The following is a 15939-nucleotide window of genomic DNA, read 5'->3' on the forward strand; positions in this document are numbered from 1 at the left end:
TCTTATGGAGAATTGATTGATAAATCGTATAAAACTATTGTTTTAGCTCGGAGATTTCTAACTAGCTAGTAATATCAAATAGATCATCAAAATCGAGGAATCTGATTTAAGACTACGGTATATTTTACGGTATATTTAAAAAATGCAAGGGTATATTTCCGAGGGTCTGTCGGTATGTTTTATCGATAATCCCACGGTCACACTGGTTGAGTTCGTTTCGGTTTGGTTTTTCGTTTTTATCCGTTTTGTGCAAGAAAAAGTAAAACAAATACAATAATATTAAATATAATATTGATATATAATATTTTGATTTGTGAGTATATGCAGTGAGTTGTTTAGTTTTTTTGTTTAGTTTCTACGAGCGGCGTGTATGTGAGAGTGCGTTGGTGTTCTATGTTGTGACCCCCGTCCCCTTCGCTGTTCGGTTGTGTGTAAAACATATTCAACCTTTTGTTAAAAGGAAATAAACACATGCATATACTTGCATACTGTCCATGTGTATAAATATATTCTTGTTGGTGAGAAGTCAAATGCAGCAAAAACGCAGTCGGGAGACCCATAACGAGGAAAAGAGTGCCAGAGAGTGTGAGAGGGGGGCAAGCGAGAGACATCTTGTTGTTGTCGCTGCCTGTGCTGCTGCCTTATCTTTCAGCCGCAGGCGGCAGGCAGCACAGCAGCATCAACGTCCCTGCCCTTGTCGCCCCTTTCTGATAATTATTATTATAATTCCCTCTTCCTTTTGCACTCGCAAACGCATGCACGACACACACACGCACACGCACACCATTGCAGGCCCGCATATGGCATATGCCGCCTACTCAGAGCAGCATCTTCCTGACTCGTGCGTGCGAGCGAGATAAAACACAAGGTGCATTAAAGAGGAGGTAAGGTTGTGGGAGCTTGACTTCTACACGGCAGTTAAACCAGCTCAATTTGTGCGATAGAAGGTATGAATAATTTCTGTGCTACCCAGATAAGTACCTACCTGCCCTACCTTCTCGCTAATCTGCCTTCCACCAACACGCACGCACACATGGAGAAGAGCCGCAGCATAAGCCTCGGAACGCAGTGCAATGAAGGAAGCGACAAAAGGCCGCTGATCCGAGTGAGATGCCTGCCATGTGATGTGATGTGATGTGTTCTCCCAGTTTCTTGTGTTGTGTCTTGTGCAATTAATCATTTATTGTGTGTTTACACATTCTTCAATTAGTGGCAACCTCTAAGCCGCTCCCCCATCTCTGTAAGCGCAATCGAAAGAGGAAAGGCGAAGAATTAGAATAGCGTAAAGTGGTAGAAAGGGCACAATCAGCTGAGAGTATACACCGCGAGAAATTACTGTGTATGGTGTAAGAAAAGTGATTAAAAAAAGGAAATGCAGATGTCAGCAATGGAAGAAATTAGTGTGAATTGTGTGTAAAAAGTGATTACGTTTATGTACAATTTGTGCCATCGTCGCCCGGGCTGGGGCTGGGTCTGGGTCCGTGCCTGTGCCTGTGCCTGGGACTGCAGACTGGGGGCTGTGTGTGCGTTTATATGTGTGTGCGTTTGTGTGTGTGTTGCATGTGAAATATGGACACGAAAATAGCATAAGAAGAATGTTGAATGTTGAACAAACACACACGGGGTTGCGCTGCGCACTTTCGATGGCAGCGACGGCCGGGGGCAGAAGCAATAAAAATTAAAAGGCAAACAACGATAAGCGGCCCCTCGGACTAAGCCCAACATGACCCACACCCTTTTCCCACCAACCTAATATATGGACGATGTGCACACATGGCAACCCTGACGCATAGCGGTAAAAGAAACAAAAAAAAAACCAAACAAATGCATATATAGACGATAATTAATGCCATTCCAATGTAATTGATGCGTCCCTGGCACGAGAGAAAATCAATCGAAAGAGCCCCTGTAATCCCCCCCGGTAGCTATCTATCGCCCGTAAGGGGGAGAAGCCCTAATGAAATTGTTCAATTTTAAAAGTAATTTCAGAGAGGGTTGCGCGCCACTGCTCCATTTGCTCCTTCCCTCCGCCACTCCTGGCCCACAGGACCACCTGGTCTGGCAGGGAATTCAATTTTTCTCTAATTTGACTTTGATGGGGGTTGCCAGGCGCGTTGAAAGCTCCTCCTGCATCCATCTCTCTCTCCGATTAGACCAAAGATTGTAATTGAAATTGAGTGACATCTGCTGGTTGTCCTCTGGTACCCATGTCCGCCACCACTCCACTCCCCGCTTTTCTGTGTTGTTGGTTTTTCTTGTGGCTTTGCAGTTTCTCATATTTCGTTTCCTTAGAAGTTCAACGTCGTCTGTCTGCGGTTTTCATTACCTCACCATGGATGGATGGGGGAGATAGGCTTTGTGCCCATTGCCCTTGTCAACCAACGAGAAGAGAAGAGGAGAGTTTTGTTGTGCTTTGGAGGGGATTGAGTAACCATGAGAGATAAGCACTCGAAGGCGAAGCTTCAATCTCAAGTCGAATCTCAAGTACCGCTGCAAAAGTGCTGCCTTGGCTAGATCTCTTGACTGGTTTGGCCCGCGATAGCTCTCTGTTGTGACGAACAAAGAAAGAGAGAAGCGGAAGCTGCCCTCAATGCGAGCAATCCCAGTAGGCCAGAGGGACAGCGACAGCGGAAGAGGAAAAGAAAGAGCAAAGAGCAAGCGAAATCAACATAAAATACATACAAACACACACTCGCAAACAAAAGCCCTCGTACGTGTGCAAATATTGGCATGAATGATAATTTCAAGCCGAAACTCGGTCAACGAACCGAAAGAGAAGAGTTTCCCCGCCCCCCATTGAGACAGTGCATCCATATGCCCCCCATTCGCCGCAGCTCCCACAGCTCTTGGTGTAGTCCATTTCGATTTCAGTTTCATAATGAAACCAAAAACGTAATTGAGAAGCGAGTGCTGGACAGACTGACTGACTGACTGACGCTTCCCCTCCTCCCATTTGGACAACCTGCATTGGCCATAAATAGAGAGGCTACAGACCCGACCGACCACAATGGTTGATCGCCACAGCCGGACCGGGCCTGGCCTGGCCTATGGCTTCCGCACAAATATGGCACCCAGCAGCGTGGTGAGGGGCGGCAGTTGTTGTACGAATATGAATACGAGTACGAGGGACGTTCCCGCGGGTCTGTCTGCCTCCCGAGGGCGTCACAGAATGACGCAACCTTTCATTTGTTTATTATAATAATCATATTTGTTGTACTTTTGCCAACCTGTTGACAGGCAAAAGAACTTATATTATCGACCCCAAGGGCCCCTCCCATTCGATGCCCCTTTCTCCATAATGTCATGGGTACTATGTGTGCCTTACAAATTTGCATGGCGGCATGTTTGCGCTAATGATTGCTACTGATAACGATTCGGGGGAGCGGAGATAATGGATCGAGAGAGAGAGAGAAGTAGAGGTACCCTTGTGCTCGGATCTTAAGCCCCATTTATTTATTACCCATTTGTGATTCAGTTTGTGGTTCAGTGCTTTGTTGTTCCACGATATAAATTATACCCATGTCAATGATAAAGCCCACACTTTTCCACTAGTTCTAGTTACGCCTCTGCCCATAGTTCCCCCAGTTCCCATACATATCCATGCCATCTAGTATTGACTCGAACACAGCCCCGGAAGCAGTTTGTTTTTATAGAACAGACTACAAAAATATCGTATCTATTGTTGGGAAGAATCCATCACGCCAAGAAATTTTTATTTTAATTCTCAAGAACAAAGGATCGTAAATGTGTACAGTGAAGACTCCCACTGAGCGGACACTTGCTAGAACGATTCGTAAACGCATTTCCTTTCCGTGTGGGTGGAGGCTTTCTGTTCCTAGCGAACTGACTCAAGGGAACTTAGTCAGTAGTTAACCACTAGGCGATAATTACCTGGCAACAACCCACAAACGAGAAGAGGGGGAACAAAGCTCTGTTTCCGATTTATTTTTTCCATCATTTATCATTCGCGTTGGAGTGTCCGCCCCAGAGAGAAGCACAACAAAAGCAGCAGCAGCAGCAGCAGCAGCGTGCATATAACCTAGTTAATACACAAAAAACAGAACAGAAGAAGGTTAAAAGGTAAAAAGACGAAGACAAACAATACCATAGCTATGGCTAAACGTGTATCTGTGGGTATTTTTGTAGCATTTAAGCCAATTACATGCCACATCAATCATTTGCAAAGACGATTTTCAGCCAAAGAGAGCTGAGTGCTTGGTGGGAGCTTCTCCGACTAGCCAACAATGAATGGAGTAAGGTGTGTGTGTGAGTTTGTTTACTAGTATCTGTATCTAAAAGTGGGTGTTGTGGTGGTGCCTTATCTACGAGTTTGACAACAGTTATTCTTGGCCTGCTTACGGGCCTCGAGTAAAAGCTGGAAATGGAAAGGCGCACTACTCTGGTCGTAGGTAGCCGAGCAGGGAAGCGGAGTGCTGGGCTTCAAGAAACAATGAAGAATTAGTCACCCAGCCACTTGTCGCAAGTGTGAAGTGACGACTTCTGTTCTACGTGGAAATATGCCACAGAGAGGAGAGTAACATAGAGATGAAGCACTGATTGTTGATGTACAAGTAAAGCAAACAAACAATAGACAGAACGGAAGCAACTCGGCAATTTCATCAACTCAATTTTGTTTCTCTCTTTTTGCAGCTCAGCAGAAGAAGAACACCAGCAACAACAACCATCCAACAGTCAATCAGAGATCCATCCAAAAATATAGCAGCAGGAGAAGAAAGGAGGAGGAGCAGGAAGAGGAGTTTACTAAAAACAAACAAACATACATATTCTTGCCAATTTATCGAATAAACAAGAAGCCGAGCCAGGAGAGGAACGGAACCCCCATAACAGCCACTGCCATAAGGAGTCAGTCTCTCTCCCCTTCATTCAGAGCGCCATCCAAGCAAACAGAGCGGAGACGTCAGCCAGAAGCAATCGCCCAGCCTACCACATAAAGCAACTAAAACCCCGGAGGACAGCATGGACATGGTCGGACATGTTTGAGCGCTTCCGTTTGAGCAATTTGAGCAGGAACTTTCGTCTACGCGGAGGCAGCAGCGAACTGGCGCGCGACAAGAAGAACCAACAGCAACGGCAGCAATGCGTCACAGTCCTGTTCCTAGATGACATCACGCACACCTTTCGGCTCGAGGTGAGTCCCGAGTCCGTCCATGCTGCAGGCGATCCATTAGCTATGCGCATAATTATTTGCAAACACAAAGAAAGTTGCTGTAATCATCATTCATTGATTATTCATTTTTGTCGTTTTCATTTTTTTGGCATCTGCACTTGAGACGAGACTCACTTTCATTGTGTGGCAAGCACCTCACATCTCCATCTCCATCTACTCTCTCCGCTCCCCTTCCCACATACCTAGACACGCACTTGTCCGCATTGTTGTTGTTTTTCCATCTCCGTTCCGAGGTTTTCTCTTTCTCCAGTTGATGGTTTTGGTGGTTAAAAATGGGAAATTAAGCCCCAAATGAAATCTGTCTATCGAGTTGCAACTAAATTTCAGTCGTTTAATCACTTTAATTGTCTCTAAGAGACCAAAGAAAGTGCAGCTTAGAGGAAGAAGACAAATTAAACAATTTCTTCATTTTAGAAACGTGCGAAAGGCTCTGAACTATTGGAACAGGTCTTTCAATATCTCGAACTATCCGAAAGGGATTACTTTGGTCTCTTGTTTCCACAGAAACCAGGGGATGTTGTGGTATGTATGAGACCTCCTCTAAATCTCCAGTTGAGTCTAATTTTGATTCCCGTTTTTCAGAGATGGGTGGATGCCCAGAAGCAGTTCAAGAAGCAATGCAGCAGCGTCACGCTCGACAACGATGCCGTTCCATTATTAGAGTTTAGAGTTAAGGTAAAGACAATAAATCCTGAATATGTATTTGTATATCCATGATAACTCCTTTGCAGTTCTTTGTAAGCGATCCCAGCCGCTTGCAGGAGGAGTTTACACGCTACCAGTTCTATCTGCAGATCAAGCGAAACATTCTGCTGGGCAAATTGCCATGCTCCAGCAACACCCAGTGCCTGCTTGCCAGCTACACAGTGCAATGTGAGTTCCCCTTTACCGTTTGTCTGTGATCTCATCTAATCCTTCTTGTGCATTTCTTTAGCCGAGCTGGGCGACTTCAATGCCGCAGAACATCAGGTGGGATATTTGAATGGACTGCAGCTGCTCTCAGAGCAAACACCAGAGGCAGAGCGGAAGGTGAGCGAGCTGCACAAGCTGCATCGGGGCCAACTGCCAGCGGATGCCGAGTACAACTATCTGGAGCATGGCAAGCGGCTGGAACTGTACGGCATTGATCTGCACAAGGCCACCGACTCGAGCGGCAAGGATCTGCAGCTGGGCGTGTCGGCTGTCGGGCTGCTGGTCTTCCAGCATGCGCTTCGGGTGAACACATTCTCGTGGAGCAAGATGGTGAAGGTGTCGTTCAAGCGCAAGGACTTCTTCATTCAGCTGCGACGCGAGCCCAGCGAGAACTACGACACGCTGCTGGGATTCGGGATGATTAGCCACAAGCACGCCAAGGCCCTGTGGAAATCGTGCGTGGAGCATCACAGCTTCTTCCGGCTGAAGCGGCCGCACCGCCTCTCGCGCTTCCTCAACATCAGCCTCGGCAGCAAGTTCTACTACTCGGGCCGCACGGAGCTCCAGGCGGTGCAGGAGTCCAAACAGCGCGGCCGCATTCACAAGGCATTTGTGCGATCGCCCAGCAAAAGGCTGCTGGCCGGAGGCGGAGCAGCTGGTGGCACAAGCTCCTCGGGAGGCACTCCCCTCATGCATAGCGGCGGCAGCGGTGGCTCCGAGAGCGCTGCCTCGCAGCACAATGGCAAACCGTCCGCATCCACCATTCTGACCATCACGAAGACGAGCCGTCCCCATGACAACAAGGTCACCTCCAAGGAGGCCGACTCCATGCCGCGCAAGGCCTGGGAGCAGCAGAGCGACGAATACGACATTCAACTGTGAGTCCAGTGAGCTCTGCTCCCGCCTGCAGCTTGGATTATAATTTGTATTTTTGTATCTCTGCAGCGATGTCGGATTCATTGAGCAGTGCAGCCGTCGCTTCGAGGCACCCTCACCCATGCCGCCCGCCTACAGCTCGGGCCAGCACAGTCCCCTGCTGCTGCCCACCACCATAGCGGATGCAGTGGGCCAGGGCCAGCCCGATAGCGGCAGTGATCTGATCACCATCCGCCTGCTGGCGGACGAGCAGGGTCGCTACGGCTTCAATGTGAAGGGCGGCGTGGATCTCAGCCTGCCCGTGCAGGTGTCCAAGGTGGTGCCGCACACGCCCGCGGATCGTTGTACGCCACGTGTCTGCGAGGGCGACGAGGTGCTCATGATCAATGGCCGCGATGTCCACGGTCTGCGGCACGAGCAGGTGGTGTCCATGATCCGAGACTGCCGCCACCAGTCCAGCGGCGAGCTCTTGCTCACAGTGCGGCCCCAACGCTCGGCTCCGCTGCTAATGGAGGAGGAGCCGCTGTATCAGTATGTGCCGGAGAGCGATGAAATCGGCTCGCACTTGAACCTGCTCGATGGCGACGCCCTGTTCACCCAGAGCCTTCTGCTGCTCAGCGACGGCCTGGCTTCTGGCGCCCTGCTCGCCCAATACGAGCTCATGTATCGCAAGAATCCCGATCTGGCCATCACCGAAGCACGTAAAGCGGCCAACGCAGCCAAGAATCGGTACCGCGACATATCGCCATGTAAGCCGCACAATCTTCGCAATCCCTAGCAGATCTGTTCCTAATTGAATGAGTTCCATTTCAGATGACTGCACGAGAGTGTCGCTGGTGAACTCCCTGACCGGCGACTACATCAACGCCAACTACGTGAACATGGAGATACCGGGAGGAGCGGTCAACCGATATATTGCCACCCAGGGACCGCTGGCCAGCACCACAACCGATTTCTGGCGCATGGTGCAGCAGGAGAGCAGCCACCTGCTGGTAATGCTCACCACGGTGATGGAGGCGGGGCGCCAGAAGTGCCATCAGTACTGGCCCGTCACCGGTGAGGAGCTGCAGCTGGCCGAAGGCTTCTCGGTGCGTTGCCTCAGCGAGAAACCGGACGAGACGGGCAGCTTCGTCTTTCGGGAGTTTGTGCTGAAGGACAAGCACGAGCAGCGGCACATACATCACATGCAGTACCTGGCCTGGCCGGACCACTGCGTTCCCTCCGACCCCAATCTCTTCCTGGAGTTCACCGAAAGAGTGCGTGCCGCGAGGAACCGCACCCTGCTGCAGGAGATCGAGGAGAGCCTGAAGCAGGTGCGACTGATGGACGCAGATGCTGGCGACGACGAGAACGGCGGACTGATGAGGGAGCGCAAGTGTGCGGCCAGCAATGGAGCCACCCCAGAGGATGAGACACCCGTCTCCACCAGTGTGCATCAGTGAGTAGTCCATACGCTAGGTGATTCCTCGAGAACTAATCCTTTTTTGCAGGTGCATCAGTGCCGCCAATCCCCCTGTGATTGTCCACTGCTCAGCGGGCATCGGACGCACTGGTGTGCTTATACTGATGGACACGGCGCTGGCCCTGATGGAGTCCCGTGAGCCCGTCTATCCCCTGGACATTGTGCGCACCATGCGCGATCAGCGTGCCTGCATGGTCCAGAATGTGGTAAGTGCATCAAGAGAGTGCAGATTGACTCGTCTCAAAGTGTATTGCTAATGTGCTGCTTTCATTTCAGAGTCAATATCGATTTGTGTGCGAATGCATTTGTGCCGCCTACATGAAGATGTCGCGCAGCAGTGCGGCTATCCACGACGATGATGACTAGGGACTAGGATTGAAGTACACTGCATCCCCGCAAAGTTGGAGTTGGACAATCTATCTATTTACTCAATCTACAATCTTCCGCTTTACATGCCCCGACTACACCAACCTACACCTACACGTAAATCTATCTTACTGTTAGTACCCGTAGACATATGATTAAAACTGATTGTATATCATTATTATTATTACCGACTCGATCGCGTCTCTATATATTGTATTATCCACTCCGTAAATCCGTACATAAGATATTCAAGAAAAACCGTATACATATATGTATATTCCTCTCTATACCACATGCTGCAAGTGATGCATGGAAAACAATTCTAAATTTTACAAAGCAACACCACAAGATGGTGAACGAAGTGAACCAACTACCTATCGACGTATACAAACAAAGCGATGTGGATGGCAAATTTATTTACACTACGCTACCGCAACCAGGAACAGAAACAGATAAAATATATAAAAAGATATATATGTATATGATAGACAAAAAAAGAGAAGAAAACTGTTAGTATTTTAGCACCAAATCAATAAATGTATTTATGGTAAAACAACACATCAACAATTAAATAAAATATGTAATTAAAAGAGGTATAAGTTATTCTTTCGGTGGAGGGATACCATGGCATACTTTTGGGGTGGGTGGATTTATTATTTATTTTGTAGAGTGACATACTTTTGGGGTGCACGCTTGCATGGATTTTGATTACAACATAACTGAAAACAGACACATCCTGCAGTCCTTGTGGTCGTTGATAGATTCATTTGATGCGGAAGATTCCTCCGCTCACGATGACTCGTATCACGTCTAAATCGGTTGAGAAATGGCGATATAGAAATTATAACCTTAATCCTTGACGTCCTTGAAGCGAAACTGATTGAAAAGGATCGGGGAAATTGTCCTGATTGCGAAAAGGTATGACACATCCTGATTGGCCCATAAGCAAAGGAGAAAACAATAAAATCTGTTTTTGGTGTGCAATTTCATAATTTAAAATCTTGTAGCATACTTTTAGTTACTTAGTGACTGAAAAAATTAATTTGGGTTTTATAGCCTCCAGCTTTTGACACAGTGCAAAAAGTAAAAACCACATACTTTCTGCTGATTTCTGTTGGCCTGGTACTCGGTCTGAAAATTTACATTTGAGCGAAGCATTTTCCAGATTTTTTTTTACACAGTGGCGACCCAAATCTAAGCGGTCATTTCTCGAACTACGTTATTTTAGTCCCAGAAGTGGCCGTTGTGAAATTGGGAGCGCCCCTGTGCAAACGAAGTGGTTGTTGTACAACAAGAAAATGTTCGATGTACAACATCGGATGACAACAAAAACAGGGCAGATTTGTTTTGTTGTTTGATCCTTTATTTGTTGGCCGATCGGGACATGCCGCACCTCCTCGTGAGCGGAACAATATTTCCGATCGTTTACGATCACTTCGGATGTAAGGAAATTAAGGATAATGCCATTTTAAGGATGTTTTTGTATAGAATTCATATAACGCTATAACTCGCCTGTTTCCTGTCGGATCAGAACATGCCATACCTCTTCGTGATCGGAACAATATATCCGATCGCTTACGATCACTTCGGATGGAAGGACATTAAGGATAATGCCATTTTAAGGATGTTTTTGGCTTAAAAACCACACAACGCCCTAACTCGGCCGTTTCCTGTCGGATCAGGACATGCCACACTTCCTCGTGATCGGAAAAATATTTCCGATCGCGTACGATCACTACGGATGGAAGGACATTAAGGATAATGCCATTTTAAGGATGTTTTTGGCTTAAAAACCACACAACGCCCTAACTCGGCCGTTTCCTATCGGATCAGGACATGCCACGCCTCCTCGTGAGAGGGAGACTCTCCTGTATCGTTTGAATCCACCAAGGACCTCAAGGACTGCAGGATATGGCTGCTTTGAGCTATTTTGTAAAAGTGATCTCGCCCGCCTGGAAGTATGCAGCACTTTTCACAATCAACCCAGCCCCCAAAAGATACTTCAAACATTAATATACCCACCGCAAAAGTATGCTAATTTTTTTATTGGTATACAAATCGGCAAAATACATCTTACATAGAAATGTTATGTTAATCTTAACCTGCCCACTGTCAGATGGGAAATCGGACACTTTGATAGAGAACTCGTACTCCAGATTTGTAGTGGCACAGTTTTCTCCAAAGTAGTCCTTGCTTTTTCTGCATAGTAGTCCTTGCTTTTTCAATATATTCCATCGCATAATCCAATACAACCTTCATCTAGAAATACAGTTAGAAAATTAAATATTTTCGGAAATATTCGACGGTTAATAAGAGCTTTTGAAATTAATATTAATATTATTATTAATTGGTTAACAATTATAACACAAACCCCATGACAGAACCACGTAATATTGCCAAGTACGTTTTCTTTGGAACCACGGGCTTTGTGTTCGGTGCTTTCATGCAGCAGCAGATATCTATCAAGAATCTATACGAAGCGATCAACCGGGATCCGTATTTGTATAACATTCGCCAGAAGCTGTATCCTGTGGTAAGTGAAGTGAAGTGAAGTGATCAGCAACCTGCACCCTCAACAGCTGTCCACCTTCCCCACTGATCACGAGGCGCGACTGTGGAGTCGCCCGCTCGGGCTGAAGGACAAGATAAGCCAGCTGCTGATGTCAACTTTATTTAAATATTTCGTACCGAAGCCGTTGGAGCAGCCCGGTGCGAACATTCTCGATTTGCTCAAATACGGTTTACCTAGCTCCGCAAACTTGCTGGTGCACCGCGACTACATAATGTCGCGAGGCAGCGCAACAAACAGCGCCTCGTGGCTGTGCGAGCATTTTTGCGCCGACTCGCTGCCGGTCGAGGACCAGCAGCTCTCCCGATACGAAGATGTGTTTGTGCCGCGAAAGGCCAACTCAGCAGCAATTGGCACGGTCTTCAAGCATCCGATGTGGCAGGAGCTGGAGCGTTATGTGTCGTTGCTGGTGCAGGAGTGCGGATCTGTGTATGCCTACACGGGTCCCATTTTCATGCCTAAAACCAATGGCCGCGAGCAGTATTGGCAGGAGTACATAGAATGTGGAAATAATGCGATACCTGTGCCGTCGCACTACTTCAAGGTGTTGATCGTGGAGCAGTCAGACGAAGAGCCTTCTATGGAGGCTTTTATCCTACGCAATGAAGAGACCGAATCAGTTGGCGAGCTGTGCGATTATCGTGTATGCATCCAGGACGTAGAGACACAGGCCGGGCTGCGATTCGGCAAGGGTCTCCAGTCACCAAAGGTGGCTTTGAACATGGACAACATTGAGATAGATTTTACCCACGCCAGCGTGTCCGAGCCAATTTAAATGTAGTTTCAATTTAATTAAATGTTTGGGTTGGGACACTCAGCACTGCACATATAATTTTATACGACAGAAGAATGTATATCTTTTAGAAAATCGGTTAGTTATAGGCGAGACTCTCTTTTAGTTTTTCAGTCCTTTTTTCAATGAAAGTGTAAAGTGCTAGTAGGCCATATTTGAGTCGGTTACACACAATTGCTCAATCAGTTCCGAATCGTTGGCGAAGCTAAACAGACATTTTTCTGGCATACAAAAAAACAGAAACACAATTGAAATTTTTAGACATTTTGGAAACAAGTAAAGGAAATTAATTTTGAAAAATGTCCGATCAGGTGGATGAAATTGAAAAAAGCGAGGACTTCCATGAGTTGGAGGAGCTCAACGACGACGAGGCCTCCGGCAGCGGCACACAGAAGCCAAAGAATTATCGATTCGTGGTGAACAAGTGGGTGGCCTATGCCCTCTGGTCCTGGGATGTGGCCGTGGACAACTGCGCGATCTGCCGCAACCACATCATGAATCTGTGCATCGAGTGCCAGGCGGATCCCAACGCCAACAAGGACCTGTGCACCGTGGCCTGGGGCGAGTGCAATCACGCCTTCCACTACCACTGCATCTCTCGCTGGCTGAAGACGCGCCTCGTGTGCCCTCTGGACAACAAGGAATGGGTTTACCAGAAATACGGTCGCTAAGCCAAAGAATTGGGTCCCACACACACACACACACAGGGGTTGTATTTGAGAGTAAAAAAACAAAATTAGATACGACTTTCCATTTGTTTACCTTCTGAGCTTAGGCCTGGATCTCCGGTTGATGGTCGGGGCCCAGGAGCTGTTGTGCCGTGGGCCTCACTCCGGTGATCTGCTCGATCTCGTTGTAGAGCGCATCACGCTCCTCGATCAGGCTGGCGTACTTCTGCTGCAGCTCCTTTTCTCGGTCCATTTGTCGTCGCACATCGTCCTGCAGCGATTCGAGGCGCCGCGGAACGGCAATGGCCTCCTGCTCGCCGAGGAAGCGGAATGTCGACAGTGAAATGGAGTTCAGGTCAATCTGGGAGTAGGTGTCGTGCAGCTGCTTGATGAGCACCTGGGCACGGGCCTGATAGCCGCCAGTTAGGATCTTCAGCTTCTTCTCGATCTTGCCGCAGCGCTTGGCCTCCTTGCCCATGTGGCGACGGTTCTGTTCGAGCCGCTTCTCCGCCGACTCCAGACGATCCTTCTTACTCGCCAGACTGGCGCGCGTGTAGCGGTGCTGGGAGGGCAGGTAGAGCACCTGTCCCAGGCACTCTTGCCACACCTGGGCGTATACATTCAGGGGCAGCTCGCCGTGTGCCATGCGCTCCTTGACCACCTCCATCTCTTCGCAGAGCATTTTCTTGGCCTTGGCCAGCTCCTGCTGCGAGATCTCCTCGTAGGGGTTCGCCTTAAAGTAGCTCTGCAGCTGCTCCAACTTGTGCTGCGACTGTCCCGGCACAGGATCCCTGACAGAGTCGTACACTGGAAAGAGAAACAAGATAAAACCGTCTGCGTATGATTCCAAGGAGACGCTCTACATACGCTGCATGGTGATCATCTCGTGCTTGATCAGCTCCTCGGCCTGCTGTTGCTCGGTGAGGTTCTGCTTCTCGGACTGCGGTCGCAGGATCTTCGTGTTGACCTCTGTAGGTCGTGGCAGGCTGCGCTGGATCACCTGGGAGCGCTTCTCGAGCTCGCGCTTTCGCTTCGCCTCCTGCTCGGCCAGAAGGCGAGCATCGACATCGGCCTGGTCCTCGATGGCGGGCTCTGTGCTAGTGTCCATCGCCTCGCTGTCCTCCTGCTCGGGCACCACTATCTCGTAGTCGTTGCGCGGAGTCGGCAGCGTGGAGAGCCCCTCCCGCAGGGTGGACTTCAGTTGCTTCTGGTAGTTCTTGAAGAGAGCCGGCGTCTCGGTCACGCCCATGCTCTCCTCGGGGTTGATGCTCAGCTTATCCCGGACATAGGCCGGTGTGGGGACCCCTGGGGCTCCAGGCTTCACCGGCACCAGGGCCCCCGAGGATGGGGTGAGGAAGCTACCTGGTGTGGCAGCCCCTCCGCCCTCGCGTTGAGTGCGGAAGGGCGTGGCAATGACCGTGTTGGGGGTGGCAATGGAGGCAGCCTTGGGCAGGACGCCGGAAAAGTCGGATTCGTGAAGAGGCGTGTTGAGGCCACCTTTGAGCGGGGTCTCCGTGTGGGTGAGGGCCATCATGTTCTGGGCCTCCTGCATGATGCGGTCCGTATAGGGGGCCGGAGTCCTGGGCGTGGCAGCCACCTGCGGTGTGATGGAGTAGTCCGCCAAGAGGGCATCGGTCGTCTCGATGCCACTCTCACCCGCTATCTCCTTTGCCATCTCACTGGCGCGCCCAAGCTTCACCACCTGCTGCAGCTCCATGTCGGAGATCTGGGGGGTGGGCAGCACCAGCTTGGATCGCTTGCGCTCCGGCTCCATGTTCTGCAGCATGGCGGTGGGCACCTCGTTCTCCTTGCGCTGCTTGAGCTTCGACTTGTCCTTCTTCCGCTCGCGCTCCTCCTTCTCCGAGCGCAGCTCTCCGTCGAGGTCCTGCTGCCGCATCTTGTTGAAGTCCGGCTCGTTCTTCTGCAGATGCTCCTCTGCCGTGTCATAAAATCCAAGCGCCGGCCGCTTTTCGAAGGGGATCTCTGCGTTGTAGTCGATGCCCTTGATGCGTTTTCGGTTGCCACTTCCGATGCCAGCTGCGCGCAGCTCGCGCCTCTTCTGGAGCGTGGCCAGGCGGCGGGCCTCCTCCAGCTGCTTCTCGCGCGCCTTGCGCTTGGCCTTCTTGCCCTGGGTGTTGGCCAGACGGGCCCGAGCCTCGGACAGCATTTCCAGCTCGTCCTCGTCCATGTCTTTAGGATCGGGCCGTGCCGGCTTTGTCTCTGGGTTGGGATCTATTTCGCCCGGCTTCAGTTTGCGCGGGTCGTCCATTGTGTCCTCGCCATCCTCCTTGCGCTGTGCCTGATCGCTGAATAAGACAAATAATGAGACAAGTCAGCAACGAAATATACTTGGCAATATGTGCACTTACAGCAAGAACTCGTAACGCTCCAGGCACTGGGCCGCAGTGCGTCCTATAATGGGCGCAATTGTGCGCCATTGTGTGGGCATCAGCTTGGCCAGATGCAGTAGCTTTTCGTCTTCCTCGCGCGACCATTCGGTTTTCTTGATGCTTGGATCCAGCCACTCGTACCACCTGGCCTTGCACTGCTTGGCCGACTTGCGGTGCAACAACGAGGCAATTCGACTCCATTGGTTCTTGCCATATTTCATGACAGCCGCCTTGAGGATCTCATCCTGCCAGAAAACGTGGAAAACAGTGAAAAGAGTTGCGAGAATTGGCTCCCACTTACCTCCGTGTTGCGCCACACACCGCCCTTGATCATAATACGCGGCATTTTGTATTCTTATATTAATATTAACACGAATAAATGGAAATTTTACAAAAATTTTGCGATTTTTTCGGCGGCAAGGAGCAGTGTGACCGCGGGACTATCTATCAAATATACCGTCAGACCCTCATAAATATACCAAAATATACGCTCTCATTTTAAAAATATACCGTAAATATACCATAGTTTTAAATCAGATTCCTGGATTTTGGTGTTATATTTGATATTACTAGCTTGAAAAGACTTTCACCACTGAAACAATAATATAATCCGATTGAAGAATCAATTTTTCGGAATATAAATACTCCTTTTTATTGGCTGGTATAACTTATGACTTTATGACATTACTACTACACATTTTCTACATACCAATAA

The 15939-nt window shown here is 49.1% G+C and overlaps 4 protein-coding genes across 6 annotated transcripts; 3 read left to right on the forward strand and 1 right to left on the reverse strand.

Moving 5' to 3' along the window:
* The first annotated feature begins 4650 nt into the window (after positions 1-4650).
* Positions 4651-9360, forward strand: LOC117587229 (tyrosine-protein phosphatase non-receptor type 4). The gene is made up of 9 exons (XM_034277792.1): positions 4651-5149; positions 5603-5710; positions 5771-5863; positions 5920-6061; positions 6123-6978; positions 7046-7725; positions 7790-8414; positions 8467-8644; positions 8715-9360. The coding sequence occupies exons 1-9, from the start codon at positions 4994-4996 to the stop codon at positions 8802-8804; spliced, it is 2928 nt and encodes a 975-aa protein (XP_034133683.1). The 5' UTR covers positions 4651-4993; the 3' UTR covers positions 8805-9360.
* A 1453-nt stretch (positions 9361-10813) lies between these two features.
* Positions 10814-15664, reverse strand: LOC117586965 (cell division cycle 5-like protein). Of its 2 annotated transcripts, none has more exons than XM_034277338.1 (5): positions 15526-15664; positions 15204-15469; positions 13702-15140; positions 12929-13641; positions 10814-11063 (listed from the first exon to the last, which is right to left on the reverse strand). In XM_034277338.1, the coding sequence occupies exons 1-4, from the start codon at positions 15568-15570 to the stop codon at positions 12938-12940; spliced, it is 2454 nt and encodes an 817-aa protein (XP_034133229.1). In that variant the 5' UTR covers positions 15571-15664; the 3' UTR covers positions 10814-11063; positions 12929-12937. The 2 variants fall into 2 exon arrangements, with proteins under 2 accessions (XP_034133229.1, XP_034133230.1); XM_034277339.1 differs by lacking the exon at positions 10814-11063 and adding an exon at positions 12144-12387.
* On the forward strand, positions 11048-12198 carry LOC117586966 (nuclease C1-like). Of its 2 annotated transcripts, none has more exons than XM_034277341.1 (2): positions 11048-11337; positions 11411-12198. In XM_034277341.1, exons 1-2 carry the CDS (start codon positions 11179-11181, stop codon positions 12146-12148), a joined length of 897 nt encoding a protein of 298 aa, XP_034133232.1. In that variant the 5' UTR covers positions 11048-11178; the 3' UTR covers positions 12149-12198. The 2 variants fall into 2 exon arrangements, with proteins under 2 accessions (XP_034133232.1, XP_034133231.1); XM_034277340.1 differs by having other exon boundaries at positions 11052-11337; positions 11384-12198.
* On the forward strand, positions 12424-12856 carry LOC117586967 (RING-box protein 1B). The gene has a single exon (XM_034277342.1). The coding sequence runs from the start codon at positions 12466-12468 to the stop codon at positions 12835-12837; it is 372 nt and encodes a 123-aa protein (XP_034133233.1). The 5' UTR covers positions 12424-12465; the 3' UTR covers positions 12838-12856.
* Positions 15665-15939: the final 275 nt, after the last annotated feature.

Source organism: Drosophila guanche, unplaced genomic scaffold (assembly GCF_900245975.1).
Source record: "Drosophila guanche unplaced genomic scaffold, DGUA_6, whole genome shotgun sequence".
NCBI lineage: Eukaryota > Metazoa > Arthropoda > Insecta > Diptera > Drosophilidae > Drosophila > Drosophila guanche.

Bases quoted from the DNA above. Each gene is read 5' to 3' on its own strand.
- LOC117587229 (XM_034277792.1), top strand. From the start codon at position 4,994: ATGTTTGAGCGCTTCCGTTTGAGCAATTTGAGCAGGAACTTTCGTCTA. The intron at 5,711-5,770 runs GTATGTATGAGA...CCCGTTTTTCAG, and splicing joins AGAAACCAGGGGATGTTGTG to AGATGGGTGGATGCCCAGAA. The intron at 6,062-6,122 runs GTGAGTTCCCCT...GCATTTCTTTAG, and splicing joins TGCCAGCTACACAGTGCAAT to CCGAGCTGGGCGACTTCAAT.
- LOC117586966 (XM_034277340.1), top strand. From the start codon at position 11,179: ATGACAGAACCACGTAATATTGCCAAGTACGTTTTCTTTGGAACCACG. The intron at 11,338-11,383 runs GTAAGTGAAGTG...CACCCTCAACAG, and splicing joins GCCAGAAGCTGTATCCTGTG to CTGTCCACCTTCCCCACTGA.
- LOC117586967 (XM_034277342.1), top strand. From the start codon at position 12,466: ATGTCCGATCAGGTGGATGAAATTGAAAAAAGCGAGGACTTCCATGAG.
- LOC117586965 (XM_034277338.1), bottom strand. From the start codon at position 15,570: ATGCCGCGTATTATGATCAAGGGCGGTGTGTGGCGCAACACGGAG. The intron at 15,470-15,525 runs GTAAGTGGGAGC...GTTTTCTGGCAG, and splicing joins GTGTGTGGCGCAACACGGAG to GATGAGATCCTCAAGGCGGC. The intron at 15,141-15,203 runs GTAAGTGCACAT...TGTCTTATTCAG, and splicing joins GAGCGTTACGAGTTCTTGCT to CGATCAGGCACAGCGCAAGG.